Source organism: Megalobrama amblycephala, linkage group LG12, assembly GCF_018812025.1.
Source record: "Megalobrama amblycephala isolate DHTTF-2021 linkage group LG12, ASM1881202v1, whole genome shotgun sequence".
In the NCBI taxonomy this organism is placed as follows: Eukaryota; Metazoa; Chordata; class Actinopteri; order Cypriniformes; family Xenocyprididae; genus Megalobrama; species Megalobrama amblycephala.
The window spans coordinates 9,403,821-9,420,009 of NC_063055.1; the positions used below are offsets into that span (position 1 = coordinate 9,403,821).

A 16,189-nucleotide genomic window follows, 5' to 3' on the forward strand; every position below is an offset into this window, starting at 1 on the left:
TGGAGGTATGTTGTACAGCAGTTGGTTTACAAAATAAAATGACCAATGCTCAGTATGACACAAAACCTTTTTTATTTGAATTATGAACCAATAAATGAACCAACTGACTCAATGAATTATATTTAACTTTAAATCAAACAGATATTCTGATACCTGCGCAAAAGCAAACTCTGCTAAATTATTCATTGCATTTATTGCTCTGGCATTTTTTTTTTTTTTTTTTTTTGCCATTATTATTTTATTTAAATGACAATATTTGTGCCATCAAATAATGAACAATTAAATTAATAAACCTAACCAAAGTTTAAACATTTCTTCTGCTGCTCAAATGAAACTATGCATGAAGAACTTTTACACCACTTGAACAGACATCTTTGGCAAGTCTGATCCTCTAAATCTGATCCATCGGCTTTGAATTAAAGGTGCCGAGGGCGGCTTCCTTCTTTCTCAGCCGAGCTCGTAGGTTGTTAATTTTCTCTTCATGGGCCAACTGTTCAAAATCAAATTCAAGAAAGCTCTCAGCTCTGGGGAGAAGAGCGGCCTCTAAACGCTCATTGTCATCCTCGTATGTCTCTCTTTCTCCACCTGCTGCTTCGGGCTGGTCTGAGACGGTAGATGATGCGTGGATGATCTGGGACTGGATGTTGGGCTCCTGGATAGACTCCAGATCCTCAGGAGGTTTGGGTAGGCTACTCGCTGCCCTGGACTCTGAGGGTTCCTCACCTTCCTGTTAATTCAAATGAAAAATTCATTAATAAACATCAAAATGAGATCAAAAAGGTTTCTGAAAGATTTCAAACAGCACCAAATGACCTAATCACTTTTAAAATCATGAACAATTTGTTTGTTTTTACACAGATTCAAAAATACTGTAAGGGATTTCAGTTATTTTGCAAGTCACCAAGTGGTCAAGGTTTAGCTGGTTAGCATAGTCTAGATGGTAGATGGCATAACACCATTCTGAAAGTGTCTTTCTCCATTGACAGCCATTTAAAAGTAGCCATGTATTCTAGATGAGAACCTTTAAAAATTGGCTATACGGTCTGACTTAAAAGCATTAGTTCAGCCAAAAATGAAAATTCTGTCATTAATTACGCACCTTCATTTCGTCCCCAACCCGTAAGACTTTCGTTCATCTTTGGAATGCAAATGAAGATCTTTTAGATTACATCAGAGCGCTTTCTGTCCCTCCATAGATAGCTATGCAATTGACACTTTGGCGCTTCAAAAAGTTCATAAAGAGATCGGAAAACTAATCCATATGAATCGAGCGGTTTAGTCCTATTTAATTAGGCTTTTATTCACACACAAACATTGATCAGTGAACATAAGCAGAAGCTCAACTGAACCTGAATGATGCACAAGAACAAAACCTCTTCCAGAAGCTCAAACATGCTGCGTAAAACACGAGAATGAACCTCATTGGTTACACATTTGAGCTTCCAGAAAAGGTTTGTTCTCGCACGTCATTCAGGTTCGGTGCGGCATGAGGGTAATTAATGACAGAATTTTCATTTTTGGGTGAACTAACCCTTAATTGGCTAAAAAACAAGAAATGCTACGAGGGGGTGCCAACAAATAGCCAGGTAAAATGATTGACAGGCAATAAACATTTGTGATTGACTAAGTTTTTCAATTAGCCAAAAAAGGCAGGACTGTCGATGAGAATTTTTCAGGACCCATATTTTAGTTCTCAGGCCATTCCAAACCAAAAACTTTTACACCACTTTAATCATGTAAGATTATCATGTCCATCTTCAAGACTTCAAGACACAAAGTAAAATAAAAGATTAAAGCCTGACCTTTTGACACTCTTTGCCCATACAGCTTTGCTCAGGCATTTCTTCAGAGACTTCGTGCAATTTTGGTGAAATGTGTGGGATAGTGTCAAGATCTGTAACTGGAGCCTGACCATCCTGAGTCTGTGGATTGGAAAGAGACATGCAACAATCAGAAATCCAATAAATGACTGTATCAAAGGCCTAAAGCAAATCATGCTCAATATACCACAAAAAGTGAACGTTTTTAGTTTTCTGAACATTTATAGCTACTGTAAAAGGGATGTTGAATTTATTTGACAGATATTGGCTCTTTAGAGATCCTTCATTATGTAAAAGCACAGCTTTGAACTGTCATCATTATATTATATAACGCTGCTTTCAAGATTCCCTTGCAGCAAGAAATTGAAATTCAACTTAAGAGTGATGACAAAGACAGAGAAAAGTTTGAATATCAATGAAGCAGTTTAATTTAATCATCTAAAGTTATTCCAAATAGGTTTTCGTTTCAAAATAGTTTTGAAATTTAAAGTCAATGCATATTTTGTAACAATTCCCTGCTTATTTATGTAGCCATTTATACAATACAGATTGTTTCAAAGCAGCTGCACATTATTAAAGATGAAAATAACAATGTTAATGTTGTAAAAATCATCACGTATGAAACAAATTTAATTTCAGCTGTAAAGCAGCTCTACAGAAGGCAATAGTGTCGTTTTTCAGTTCAGGTCGATAACAGTGTCAAAGTTAGTGTTGTAATTCAGCTCAATTCAACTGGGAATCATCACATATCGATCACATTCTGGCATTTATACCTTTTTCAGGACAGAGGGAAAATGTCCTACCTTGCTCTGTTGTGATCTGGGTGAAGTGTCCGGGAGTGGTTGTGCCTGACAACTAGGTGAGACGGCAGATGATGAATGGATGATCTGGGACTGCTGGAGGATACTGGGCTCCTGAATAGACTCCAGATCCTCAGGAGGTTTGGGTGGGCTACTTGTTGCCCTGGACTCTGAGGGTGCCTCACTTTTCTGTTAATTTAAAGGCAAAATTAGTTAATAAACCAATAAAATGGGATCAAAAGGGATTTCAAAAAGCACCTAATCACTTTTAAAATCATGAACAATTTGTATTTTACACAGATTTAAAGGTACTGTAATGGATTTCAGTTATTTTGCAAGATTGCATACTATAACAAAAGAGGGAAAATGTCCTACCTTGCTCTGTTGTGATCTGGGTGAAGTGTCCGGGAGTGGTTGTGCCTGACAGCTAGATGCAGTGTTTATCTGGTGCTGTTGACTGGGAGAAACCGGACACACACCTGAAGGTGCTGAGGGAGAGTTTTGCAGTCTCACTTGCCTGCAACGTGACTTCCTCACTGAGAGGAAGATCTGACCATTAAACACAATGATGGCATTTCGCTCAACTGAATCCCTGATGCTGGGCTGAGAGGCCACTTCAGTCTCCTGCCCCGAAAACTGTATTTTAGGCTTATGCGTTTTTAAAATCGCTTTTAAGACCTTAAAGGCAGTGATGCTGGAACTCACAACAGGCAGCAAAAACTGGCCTGGAGTTATTTTGGTGACCAGCGGCCTGTGGGGAAGTGTTGCTCTGCTGTCCTTGCCCAGGGCCACTTCTTTTTCCCGCAGCTCAACCGGACAGATCCACGTCACTGTCTGCGGCATCTGTTTCTCTGATTCATGCTGAGACAGAGCGACACGGATCTTCCTGGCCGTGGAGCTGGACAGGGACTGCACGGGGATGTTTTTGACACACGTTCCTTTGGGAATGTAAACAACAATGTTCTCCATGCAGGACATTCTGAATCACAGAAGAGTTTGAACCTGTGGGATTGGTTGAATAAATCTTTCATATTATTGCAGTCTGATGAGTTTTTATATATGTTTTTGCATTTTATTATTACTATACAACTAAATAGCTTACTCAACATACAGAGGTGAAGCTCAGCTCATAAAATATTTAAGTTCAATAAAATAGCCTTTAAAGAAAGGTTACCATTGTAACTAGCTTCATCCAACATCCTCACTACTTAAGTTGTTACCATTACCATTAGAGGGGCAATGTATAAGAATTTCCATGTATTAATGCCAATGTGTAATCAGCTTCTAATGAAACTTAAAAAAACGAGACCTTCCCTGACTTCCTATATTATCTATGAAAGCCTGTAGAATGATTATTATGTAAAGGACTCGGGACGTTTTTGCCGGGAAAATCAAAAGGATGTGACGTTTATGACAAGTCAAGTAAAGTCACCTTTATTTATATAGCGCTTTTTACAATGTAGATTGTGTCAAAGCAGCTTTACATTGATAACTGGTACATTTTTTGGCTGCACAGCAGCTCTTAAAGACTAGTGTCAATGCAGGCAGATCAAAGCACTGTTGAATATCAAATGTCAAGTGTCCCCAACTAAGCAAGCCAGCGCGCTACCGAGATCCTCTTTTCCGTTCAATGACAAATGAAACGAATGCTACAATGTTATATATTAGGATAATGCCGAAAGAGTAATTTCTCATCGCTGTCATTTTTTATGGGTGTTTATTTTGTTATTGACAGTAAAGTGCGCAGTACATATTCATGTAAACATCAGCAGCGTCGGGATGTTCGTTAACAGTGTATCTATCGCAGCAGGTATTTAAAACTTCTTTTTACCCCTAAGCGAAGATCTTCGCATTGAGTATAATAATATCGGGGCACTGAATCACGTTCAGTCTCTTGTACATTACCTGTGCACATTGTTGCACAACAGTACACGTTGCTGGGTGCAGTTCACTTAACGGCCGCCGGTGTCTCTAATAATACGGGTTTCTGAACTTTACACAGCTTATTTAAATAAACGAAATGACAGAGAGACTGTATAAGACTTCAACACTTTTAAAAAACGATGCTGTATAAACGTATTAAATATTTCTACAGTGTTAACTGAAGGTATTTTGTAGGAAATTATTGTTACCATGGTGAATTTTGTGGATTTGTCGTTAAGAACGACCAACAATCATTTAGCTGACAAACAAGAACAGGAAGCGTAAACCAAAACTAAAAACAAATGTTGTCATATACCCAAAATTGGTCACTTCATTCGCAGCAAAAGCGGCACTGAGAAGTCTCCACAGCAAAGATCACAAATTGAATTCATACGGTTCCTTTCAATGAAATAAACCTGTTATTAGAGGTACAAGTATCTGCAGATACAACTCTCTGCACTCAGCGAGGACTTCCGGAGAAAACTTCCGGAGTTTGTTATTTGGTCTTAAGTGTCAAAATAAAAGTCATTGTTAGACAAAAGTTTAATGTTAATTCGATATAGAAACTGGCTAAAAATAAAACAGCTGGTAAAGATTAAATGATTGTTCATTTAAAATATAAATCCTGCCATTTACCCCTTTACTCACTGTTTTAATCATTTTAAATAACTATATTAGCGTCCAAACCAACGCACGCATAAAGCTCTGCAGCTCTTTTATAATCGGTTGGATTCTGATTGACTGTCAATGTTTTCATCCGCTGGGAAATATAATGCAAACAGAAATGTAAAACAGGCAATATGAGGATTTTTTATATATAATTTACGTCGTGACCTATTATTATTATTCCCTCTTTCCTTGTCTCTGTGTCTTTTATGATGTTACAAACATTAACTCTTGCTTTAGATTGTTGCAATTAGCTTTCAATTAAAATCTGATGGATGGAACATTAAATAACTTAAACCATTAAATCAGTCTCTGGTAGAAGCACAAGAAGTATGTGCACTGTTCCAAGAACTGGAATAATGCAGTGAGATGCATAAATTTATGGTAAGTGTTGCAAATGTCTAGTTATATAGGATTAAAGGGTTCCACATGATCTTTGGTTTTGTGTCTGAACATCTATACCGATAAACAACATATTTTGGACACACAGATGCCTGTTCAAACAGTTACTAGTGACAGTATAATTCATATTTCCCCTTAAGGTTGTCTCTGTGTATGTCTCCTAAGTATTTCTTTTCCAATCTGACCATATTTGTCATCTTTTTTGTCCTTTGAGGGTTTGCTGATCTGCTTCACTGACATGATAATACACCATATTGTATATTCCACAACAGTGTGGACGACTTTTTTTTTTTTACAGCCATCATCTTTGTGTACTGGAGATCTATGAAAAATGTCTCTTTTCTTTCTTTTTGAACAGTGGAATATGTGTTTTCAGGAATGGGTGAGATGCTCTTTAAAGACAACACAATGCTCTTGCACCATTGCCTGTCATTTCCAGGAAGTATTGTAAGATTTTCCTCCAATGGTTAGATTTTATTTTATTTATGCTGCTGATATATGTTCTTTAATTTCATTTCCTTTTTTTTTTTTTTTCAATTGGACATACACATCACACTCTAACACAGAAAACAGAGAGAGAGGGCCACGTGTGGAACCAATGAGAACATAGACACGGATTTTAACAACAGCAAACAAACAAACAAATACACATACATACAGACTTACGTCATACATACAAACATACTTAGTTATATAAAGCTAAACGATGAAGTATCATAACTGGAGTAATAGCAACTGTAGTATTAATTGTCGTAGTTTTAGCAGAAATATAACCACTATAATAATTGGAACAATAATGTTATTCATTAAAAGGCGAAAGGAGTTATCCCCAAATAAACATCTTTTTTTTTTTTTTCCATTTGTACACTTTCGTTAGGCGCAGTCTTTAAAATCAGAGTCCACTCCTACATACACGTAGATCCACCTCTGCATTTTGGGTACTTGTTCAAGTGCAACATACTGTATGAGAACATAATCGGTCACTTTCATGCGGAGCGGGATTGTCTTTGGGTCACACAAGATACTGTAAAGAACCACTGAAATATTTTGAAGCAGTGAATCTGTGATAGTGATAGGAACAAAGATTAGGTACAGAAACATCCCGTTTCTCTGCCACACCAGTCCTTCTGGCTGGCAGTCTCGACTCGCCGACCTCTGACCTTTCTTCAGAGGCACGTCTCCAAGCTGTGCAGAGGGCTCGCGGGGCAGGGGGAAACGTGCGGCGCCCCGTTGTCGCTCGAGCCCAGGTAGACGCGGCTCTCGGCGGCGTTGTTGTTGCAGTTGAGGGTGACCGGCAGACTCTGCTGCCTCATTGGGCGGGACGGGTAGCGGGATCGCGGGGGCCTCTGGGGCTGAGAGTGAGGGACGGGGTGACGAAGCGCCACACGCACGTGGTTATGATTGGAGCGTTCCGATTCGTCGTCCACGTCCGTCTCGTCGATCAGGGGGATGTTGTGGACCGAGTCCGTGATGATGAACTCCGGGTGCGCCTGGAAGTCGTGAATGGAGTTCCGCGACTCCGGCCGCTCGATGCCGTCATACAGGGAGCTACGGAAAGCTTTCACCACCCGGATCTATACGTCAAGGGTGCAGGGTAGGAGATGTCAAAGGGAAGAAAATGGAGGGATCGAAAGGGACAGAGAGGTGGAGAGAAGTTTAGTCCCCCTTTTGCACTATTCGCACACTTTCAGCTAGCTGACCTGCGAGAGCTGAAAGTTTCACATCCATTAAGGCCTTTGGTGCAGCAGGCCTTTGAAAAAGAAACAAAACTCCACAGCCATTCTATAGGCCTCTATAGAATGATGCCCAAAAACAATTGAAATCCAAGTTGTAATTACAAGAGGAAAAGGAAATCTCAAGATGATACAACAAGACAGCAAACACAGATCGTTCCAATACCATAAATATCGAGAATATGGTCTGTCAAAGCAGCCTTAGCCCCCTTTCTGCTTTTCATTTAATACGTGGATCTAATGAATGACTCCCCAATTTTATCTCTTTTTTTTTTTTTTTTTAATGATAATGATCGAAAAGTTCGATTTCGTTTCTTTAACCTCTGATGTAAGACATGTCAAATTAGTGAGCACAAAAAAAAATTACCAAATAAATAAAATAAGACATGTATGTCTGCAAAATTCAAAAATAGTATTACAACTTTCACTGTTGCCAGTTCAATACCAGGTGATTAAAATTCATGGAACACTAATAAAAACAAAAAACACATGCGAACAAACAACAGTAAACACCAAACAATGATTTTGAAGGCACACGCCACCATGTGGTACAAACACACACATACACATACACACAGTGTACACAGTACACACACAAAAACACATGTTTAGAACAAAAAAAGTGAGGTTTACACTACACAACATACAGGAAATAAAGACATGCGTATTCACATACTGTTGGTGCTGACAAACTCTGTAATACGGACTCAACAGTCTTGAAAAAACAGATTGCATTAGTGACTGTAAGCATTATTTATTGTTCTGACATCATCAGTTTTCTATTCGTTACATTTATAGGGTATATTTGTAAGTCTTTTTTTTTAAATCCACTTTCAATAAATCAATGGAGAAAAAAAAAATGATATAACATAAAGCAAGGTATCTTTGATTATATTAGCTCAGTCTAATATGAGGACATTTAGAAGATCTTGATTGCCTTGTTTTGGAAAGAAAAAAAAGAAAAAAAACTCTCTATGCCCTCAAAAGTATGAACACATTAAATGGGACTTGTCTCCCATGCAACCATGCACAATAATTCAAGTTTCCTCTTCCCGTTCATGCATGGCATGCAAGTACACATTCAATAGAAAAAACAAAATCAGTAAAATCATTGATCAAATTGTTCCATATTCCTTTTTCTGACGTCTTCGTTCTCGTCATGTGCGATTCTACAGCAGCCGTGGTGAAAATGCATCTTCTTCAAAAGAAACCATTCGTGTGCGTGACCATGCATGTTGGACCGTCACATTCATCGGACAGGATTTTTTTTCCCGTTCTCCGCATTCTACATGCATAGCCAAACCACGCTTGGGAATGACCACAAAGCAATGTGACTGACAGAGGGAGGGGACTTCACAACATGGACACAAAAGCGCTTCTGCGGCTTTGTTTTTCCAAAGAGCCATTTGTTTTGTGGTTCCTGCTTAATTTAAAGCTACGCAGCAATGACATTGTAAACTTTCGAGTATAAGGCCCAGAATTCGTAATGGCGTAATGGTTATGATATCAAAGAGGAAAAATAAACCCATTGTAAATTAACTGCAGTGAGGAATCGGCTAGTCTTTTGTAATTCAGGCACTGGATGGAAAAACAGAAAAGGGATTGTGTTTGAACAGCTCCAAACACATCACATCAGAACTCCTCATGACAGACGGCAGGAGAAGGGAGGTGAAACACAGACGTTTGATGGATGGAGGTCTAATCCTACGGCACAAAGTCATTTTCTTTTGTTGTCGCGTGACAGCCCAACAAAAGCTTTTGAGAAGCAGCCCTCTTGTGCAACATCACCAAAGTATGTTTACATTATTTTGTGAAACTATAACTGTAAAAGTCATTTAGCTGGATCTTTCCCTTCCTTGTTGGATTTAAATTGTTAGTTCACTCAAAAAATTAGCCCATGATTTACTCACCCTCAAGCCATTCTAGGTGTATTTGACTTTCTTCTTTCAGCCAAACACAATCAGTTTTATATTACAAATATCCTGGCTCATCCAAGCTTTATAATGGGAGTGATTGGAGGATGAGATTTTGAAGTCCAAAAAAAGTGCATCCATCGATCATAAACGTACTCCACGTAGCTCAGAGTTAATAAAGGCCTTCTGAAGCGAATCAATGTGTTTGCGTAAAAAAAAAAAACTTTTTAAAGTAAAATAACAAGCCTCCGGCACAACAGCCATATGCATTCAACGTACAGTACAGTCCAAAAGTTTTTAATGTTTTTAAAAGAAGTTTTGTCTGCTCACCAAGGCTACATTTATTTAATTAAAAACACAGTAAAAAACAGTAATATTGTGAAATATTATTACAATTTAAAATAACTGTGTACTATTTAAATATATTTGACAAAGTAATTTATTCCTGTGATGCAAAGCAGAATTTTCAGCATCATTACTCCAGTCTTCAGTGTCACATGATCCTTCAGAAATCATTCTAATATGCTGATTTGCTGCTCAATAAACATTTATGATTATTTTCAATGTTGAAAACAGTTGTGTACTTTTTTTTTCAGGATTCCTTGATGAATAGAAAGTTCAAAAGAACAGCATTTATCTGAAATACAAAGCTTCTGTAGCATTATACACTACCGTTCAAAAGTTTAGGGTCAGTAAGAATTTTTATTTTTATTTTTTTGAAAAGAAATTAAATAAATGAATACTTTTATTCAGCAAGGATGCATTAAATCAATCAAAAGTGGCAGTAAAGACATTTATAATGTTACAAAAGATTAGATTTCAGATAAACACTGTTCTTTTGAACTTTCTATTCATCAAATAATCCTGAAAAAAAATATTGTACACAAATATTTTGTACAATTGTACACATTAAATGTTTCTTGAGCAGCAGATCAGCATATTAGAATGATTTCTGAAGGATCATGTGACACTGAAGACTGGAGTAATGATGCTGAAAATTCAGCTTTGCACCACAGGAATAAATTACTTTGTGAAATATATTCAAATAGAAAACAGTTATTTTAAATTGTAATAATATTTCACAATATTACTGTTTTTTACTGTATTTTTAATTAAATAAATGTAGCCTTGGTGAGCAGACGAAACTTCTTTTAAAAACATTAAAAATCTTAGTGGTTCCAAACTTTTGGACTGGACTGTACGCCATGACATAAGCATTCTGCGCGATGACATGACACATTATAACGTAGGAAATAGCATAATACGTCATGGCATAGCATAGAATGTCACGGCATTGTGTACTACGTCGCGGAAGTTAAGCTGTCGTGCCGGAAGCTCGTTATTTTACTTTATAAATTTTTAAATAAGGATATTTCTCTTACACAAACGCATCGATTCGCTTCGGAAGGCCTTTATTAACCCCCCGGAGCCTCATGGAGTACGTTTATGATGGATGGTTGCACTTTTTTGGACTTCAAAAACTCATCCTCTTTTCACTCCCATTATAAAGCTTGGAAGAGCCAGGACATTTTTAATACAATTCTGATTGTGTTTGGCTGAAAGAAGAAAGTCATATACACCTAGAATGACTTGAGGGTGAGTAAATCATGGGGTAATTTTCATTTTTGGGTGAACTATCCTTTTAAGCTAAGATAACATAGCACAAAATGTTACAAGACGAGGAAACGAAGACAAACACGAAAAAGAACAACGGAAAAGAAACACTGGACAAGACTGACAGGACAGGACGGGATAAGACCAAAAAAACAAAACAAAAAAAAACCCCTCTGTTAAAATAGGAGGACAAAATAGAAAGTGAACTCGTACTTTCATTTTTAAAGGTTCATAAATAAAAGCAACTGAAGATTAACATTAAAGGGGAAGTGATAATGAAACTGAGGGGGTTCCAGCTGGGCTAATGCTTGGTGGTCTCTTTGAAGGGATTTGGAAACGCTAAGACGCAGCTGTTTTCTTTAGACCACAGAAAAGATCGCTTCTGGTACCTGGAGGGCAATTTTGATGTTATATTTGGTGCATTAAACCCTCATAAACAAATCGCTGTCTGTGAGAATGACTTTCAAGAAGATTGTGTCCAAAACTATAGCAGTTTTGTGACATAGCAGCAGATAGAAAGAAAGATTTTCTAATGTGTAGAAATTCAAGCAGCAACAGTTAGCAGGACATTTTCATTAGATGACAAGTTTGGCAGGTTATAACACGAAACCTGTGAAGAGAGAGAGGAGAATCTGAACAAGGCGCACAAAGACAGTGCAAAAGACATGAGCAAAAAACATGGCACACCGTAAGTATGCTTTTTGTCCTGAACGGGATAGAAAAATGTTAGCATTATTAATGCTAATATCCCTAATGTGAAAATGGCAGCAGAAACCATTATGGGCTTATACTCGCAGGTTTACAACAGTCAACCATTGCTTTCGTTGTTCCCATGTTGTCAGCTTTTGATTTAGCGAACAGATGAAACATCTCCACTTTAGTTTCTCAATTCGGTTCAATTGTTGTTTGGCTCTTTCGAGTGAAATTCCGGTAGCCCTTTATGGCAACATTGATTTGAGGGTGAATTATTGGCAAATCAAGCAACGGGAGAATCAAAAAAAGGCAACAAGAAAAAGAAAACCATCTTGGCAGCATCAAGCCAGAATAAACAGCAAGAAATAAGTTATGAGGTAGCAAGAAAGAAAGAAAGAAAGATAGAAAGAAAGAAAGAAAGAGAGAAAGAAAGAAAGAAAGAAAGAAAGAAAGAAAGAAAGAAAGAAAGAAAGAAAGAAAGAAAGGCCACAAACTAATAAGCAAAACAAACTAATAAAAATGCACAAGTAGAGAGATGAAGCAGATGCTCTGATGATAATCTGCTCTCTCTCTCTCTCTCGCACACACCCAACATTCAGCAGACTAGGTGCGTTTGAAGGCAGGCAACAATGCACGTGTGTGTTCGTGTTTATTCTAAGCCATCTGAGTGCACGGGCTCTACGAGGTGCCGTTAACGGAATGTAAGGACTCACTCCCGGGGGCACCAGTTGCATTGGCAGTGGAGAGAACTACGTGAGAGGGAGTAGAATTATTGGTTACGTCATGGAGTTGGCTGAGCACTGAAGAGCGGCGTCTCACTGCACCCTGAAACGAACCACTTCTCTTGAAGGTACTCACTACCTCCATCTGCAGGAGAGAGAGAAGGACATCACACAGACAGGCGAATGAGCTCAATGAAATGAACAGGACTGGTTTTTGGGGAGGAACGTCTTGCAGGAAAAGCAGCATTTCATAAATTGTCAATGTGCATGACAACCATTTAAGGGTGTTTCTTCAACTATGAGCACTTTATTTATTTTTATTAAAACCAATGGATTTAAATTTTCTTTCTGTTATATGAAACGTACATTAAAAACGGATTGGAATGTATCTGAAAATCATAAATTGTATTCTTCTATCCTTGAAAGACCCTAAATTCTTCATTAAAATATTACTTCTATCTTCTAATCAGAAATAATCATAAATAATTTAAATATTTATTTAAAGGTGCCATCGAATTGAAAATTGAATTTACCTTGGCATAGTTGAATAACAAGAGTTCAGTACATGGAAATGACATACAGTGAGTCTCAAACTCCATTGTTTCCTCCTTCTTATATAAATCTCATTTGTTTAAAAGACCTCAGAAGAACAGGCGAATCTCAACATAACACCGACTGTTACGTAACAGTCGGGGTGTACGCCCCCAATATTTGCATTTGCCAGCCTACGTTTCCAACATTATAAAAGGCATTAGACAAGGGCAGCCAGTATTAACGTCTGGTTGTGCACAGCCGAATCATCAGACTAGGTAAGCAAGCAAGAACAATAGCAAAAAATGGCAGATGGAGCGATAGTAACTGACATGATCCATGATATCATGATATTTTTAGTGATATTTGTAAATTGTCTTTCTAAATGTTTCGTTAGCATGTTGCTAATGTACTGTTAAATGTGGTTAAAGTTACCATCGTTTCTTACTGTATTCGCGGAGACAAGAGCCGTCGTTATTTTCATTTCTAAACACTTGCAGTCTGTATAATTCATAAACACAACTTCATTCTTTATAAATCTCTCCAACAGTGTAGCATTAGCCGTTAGCCACGGAGCATAGCCTCAAACTAATACATAATCAAACGTAAACATCAAAATAAATACTGTACTGTATAAATACTGTTAGGCCCTGTTTACACTAGTGCGTTTTCGTTATAAAACACATAACTTTTGCTACGGTTACGCCTGTCGTTTACACTACTCCGGCGTTTTCGACCTTCGAAAATGGAGACTTTCAAAAACGCTGCGGACCTTGTTTTCGTTTGAATACTCCGGGGTAGCATTTCAGTGTAAATGGACGAAAACGAAGGTGTGGCTGCCCACATTATGCTACCAGAACACGACAACAACAGACCAGGGCTGCGTTTCCCTAAAGCATCGTTAGCCAAAATTGATCGTGGAGACCATTAGTGGCTATACAATCAATTTTGGCTTACAATGCTTTTGGGAAACGCAGCTCAGAGCCGTCTCTCTCAACGGCTCTGTAACATAACAGCCTTGACGACTGTGTAAATAATAACATGGAGACGGAATTACATGCTTTGCTGACTTTGTGGTCCTTTTTAGCAGCCATTGTGCAGTTAAAGTCTGCATTTTTTTTTTTAACACTGCAGCTGCCTACATGCGCAAGAAGCAACTGTTTACACTTGTACGCGCATACCCAGTGTGCATGAAAGGGTCATATGACATGCGTTTTCGGTTGTGAACAGAGAACATTTCTGAAACGCAGTGGAAATGCCAGCATAGATGAGTATTGTTTTCATTTTAAAATGAAAATGCACTAGTGTAAACAGGGCCTCAGTGAAATGCATGCTTAAAATAATGAGAAATGAGACGTGTGAAGAAAATTCGGAAAAGAAAATTCATCGGAAAAGAAAATTCATGGATTCATCTTGCATATGGCAAGAGATGGCCCATAGATACGACTGAAATGCTTAATCAATGAATGAATTTAGGATACATAAATTGCTAGCCATGAAATTAGACTTTGCTAGACAAAGCTATTTTTTCACAAAAATGATTAAACTGTCATTTCTACCACAGAATGTAAACACTGAGATGTGGAGGAAATTACATTGGTTGGTTCAGAATGTAAATGCAAAAGTGCCTATACTTGAAGAAACACTGTGCATACAAACCATAATAATATTTAAAAATTCAAAAAGGCCAATAATAGTTACCAAGGAGTGACATAATACACGGAGACGCAAGTAGAAGAGCAAAAAGGACTGAATAAAACAGCGTGATCAAGCAGCAAAGAGAATTAAGGATGAAGTGAGGGAGAGAGACGTTAAGATTTACAACACAGAAAGCTTGTTAAATATTAATATTTCATCAATTTATAAAGGCTGAAGAAAGAAGAAAGAAAAATATGTTTGAGTTATGAGGAAAGTAAAGTTTGAAGAAGTGCGCAAACTAGAGCACAGAAGGCATTTGGTTTATTTTAAGGCAGTATGTGTCTACACGGTAACAGCTGTCCCTGTCAGAAACAATGCAAAAGCGACATTAAAACAGACAGGAAAAGACAGAGACTGAACGTCACCTGAGTCTGAATTCGGTTGAGACCTCGGAACCACAGGATCTGTCCTCGTCTCAGCTCTCTCTCAGCATAGTCAATCTCATCCTCATCCTCAGCTAGATCTTCATCCATCATCTCGTCTGGAGCCGGCCCGTGGCCCGCTTCTTTCAGACACTTCAGCTGATGTGTTGGCACTGATGCTATCACCTAGGGGGTGGAAAAAACAATACAGAGAAGTAAAACAAAACCTGATATTTTTGAAACTCATTTTCTGTTTTTGAGAGCACCTAGAATGGCACTTACCTGTCCCCAGACCAGCTCTCCCAATCCCACAAACAGGCACCAAAGCCACTGCTCCACATTTAAGGGGGAACAGCTAAAGGGTTTCCCACCAAACTGCACAATCACAGCCTACAAATCACAACAGAGATATAGTAGTGGAGTTTATTTTCATCTGTGTGTAAAGTATATATATATATATATATATATATATATATATATATATATATATATATATATATATATATATATATATATATATATAAGGTGAATTCAGGTTGATTGGGACACTTTTTCCTATATATACAGTACAGTCCAAAAGTTTGGAAACACTAAGATTTTTAATGTTTTTACAAGAAGTTTCGTCTGCTCACCAAGGCTACATTTATTTAATTAAAAATACTATAAAAAACAGTAATATTGTGAAATATTATTACAATTTAAAATAACTGTGTACTATTTAAATATATTTGACAAAGTAATTTATTCCTGTGATGCAAAGCTGAATTTTCAGCATCGTTACTCCAGTCTTCAGTGTCACATGATCCTTCAGAAATCATTCTAATATGCTGATTTGCTGCTCAATAAACATTTATGATTATTTTCAATGTTGAAAACAGTTGTGTACTTTTTTTTTCAGGATTCCTTGATGAATAGAAAGTTCAAAAGAACAGCATTTATCTGAAATACAAAGCTTCTGTAGCATTATACACTACCGTTCAAAAGTTTGGGGTCAGTAAGAATTTTTATTTTTATTTTTTTGAAAAGAAATGAAAGAAATGAATACTTTTATTCAATCAAGGATGCATTAAATCAATCAAAAGTGGCAGTAAAGACATTTATAATGTTACAAAAGATTAGATTTCAGATAAACACTGTTCTTTTGAACTTTCTATTCATCAAATAATCCTGAAAAAAAATATTGTACACAAATATTTTGTACAATTGTACACATTAAATGTTTCTTGAGCAGCAGATCAGCATATTAGAATGATTTCTGAAGGATCATGTGACACTGAAGAATGGAGTAATGATGCTGAAAATTCAGCTTTGC

At 37.4% G+C, this 16,189-nt stretch overlaps 2 protein-coding genes across 13 annotated transcripts in view; both read right to left on the reverse strand.

The window, feature by feature from the left end:
- Window positions 1-55: 55 nt before the first annotated feature.
- si:dkeyp-110g5.4 (uncharacterized protein LOC561637 homolog) lies at window positions 56-5,899 on the reverse strand. 4 transcript variants are annotated; one of them, XM_048211432.1, is made up of 5 exons: window positions 4,860-5,899; window positions 2,996-3,558; window positions 2,624-2,809; window positions 1,803-1,922; window positions 56-727 (listed from the first exon to the last, which is right to left on the reverse strand). In XM_048211432.1, the coding sequence occupies exons 2-5, from the start codon at window positions 3,461-3,463 to the stop codon at window positions 392-394; spliced, it is 1,110 nt and encodes a 369-aa protein (XP_048067389.1). In that variant the 5' UTR covers window positions 3,464-3,558; window positions 4,860-5,899; the 3' UTR covers window positions 56-391. The 4 variants fall into 4 exon arrangements, with proteins under 4 accessions (XP_048067389.1, XP_048067386.1, XP_048067388.1 ...); XM_048211429.1 differs by having other exon boundaries at window positions 2,996-3,622; XM_048211431.1 differs by having other exon boundaries at window positions 2,996-3,622; window positions 4,526-5,899.
- Window positions 5,900-6,040: 141 nt separating this feature from the next.
- Window positions 6,041-16,189, reverse strand: part of atp2b3a (ATPase plasma membrane Ca2+ transporting 3a) — a 40,432-nt gene continuing 30,283 nt past the window's right edge. For 5 of the 9 annotated variants that reach the window (XM_048211417.1, XM_048211422.1, XM_048211421.1 and 2 more), the window contains 4 exons: window positions 15,160-15,267; window positions 14,881-15,063; window positions 12,345-12,431; window positions 6,041-7,185 (listed from right to left, as the gene is read on the reverse strand). In XM_048211417.1, coding sequence (XP_048067374.1) covers window positions 6,778-7,185; window positions 12,345-12,431; window positions 14,881-15,063; window positions 15,160-15,267 — 786 coding nt within the window. In that variant the 3' untranslated portion in view covers window positions 6,041-6,777. Of the gene's footprint in view, window positions 7,186-12,277; window positions 12,432-14,880; window positions 15,064-15,159; window positions 15,268-16,189 lie in introns of all 9 variants that reach the window. The other 4 variants (XM_048211425.1, XM_048211426.1, XM_048211423.1 and 1 more) reach the window with 2 other exon arrangements.

Bases quoted from the DNA above. Each gene is read 5' to 3' on its own strand.
- si:dkeyp-110g5.4 (XM_048211429.1), bottom strand. From the start codon at position 3,598: ATGTCCTGCATGGAGAACATTGTTGTTTACATTCCCAAAGGAACGTGT. The intron at 2,810-2,995 runs GTAGGACATTTT...TTAAATTAACAG, and splicing joins CCAGATCACAACAGAGCAAG to AAAAGTGAGGCACCCTCAGA. The intron at 728-1,802 runs GTCAGGCTTTAA...TTGAATTAACAG, and splicing joins TGGGCAAAGAGTGTCAAAAG to GAAGGTGAGGAACCCTCAGA.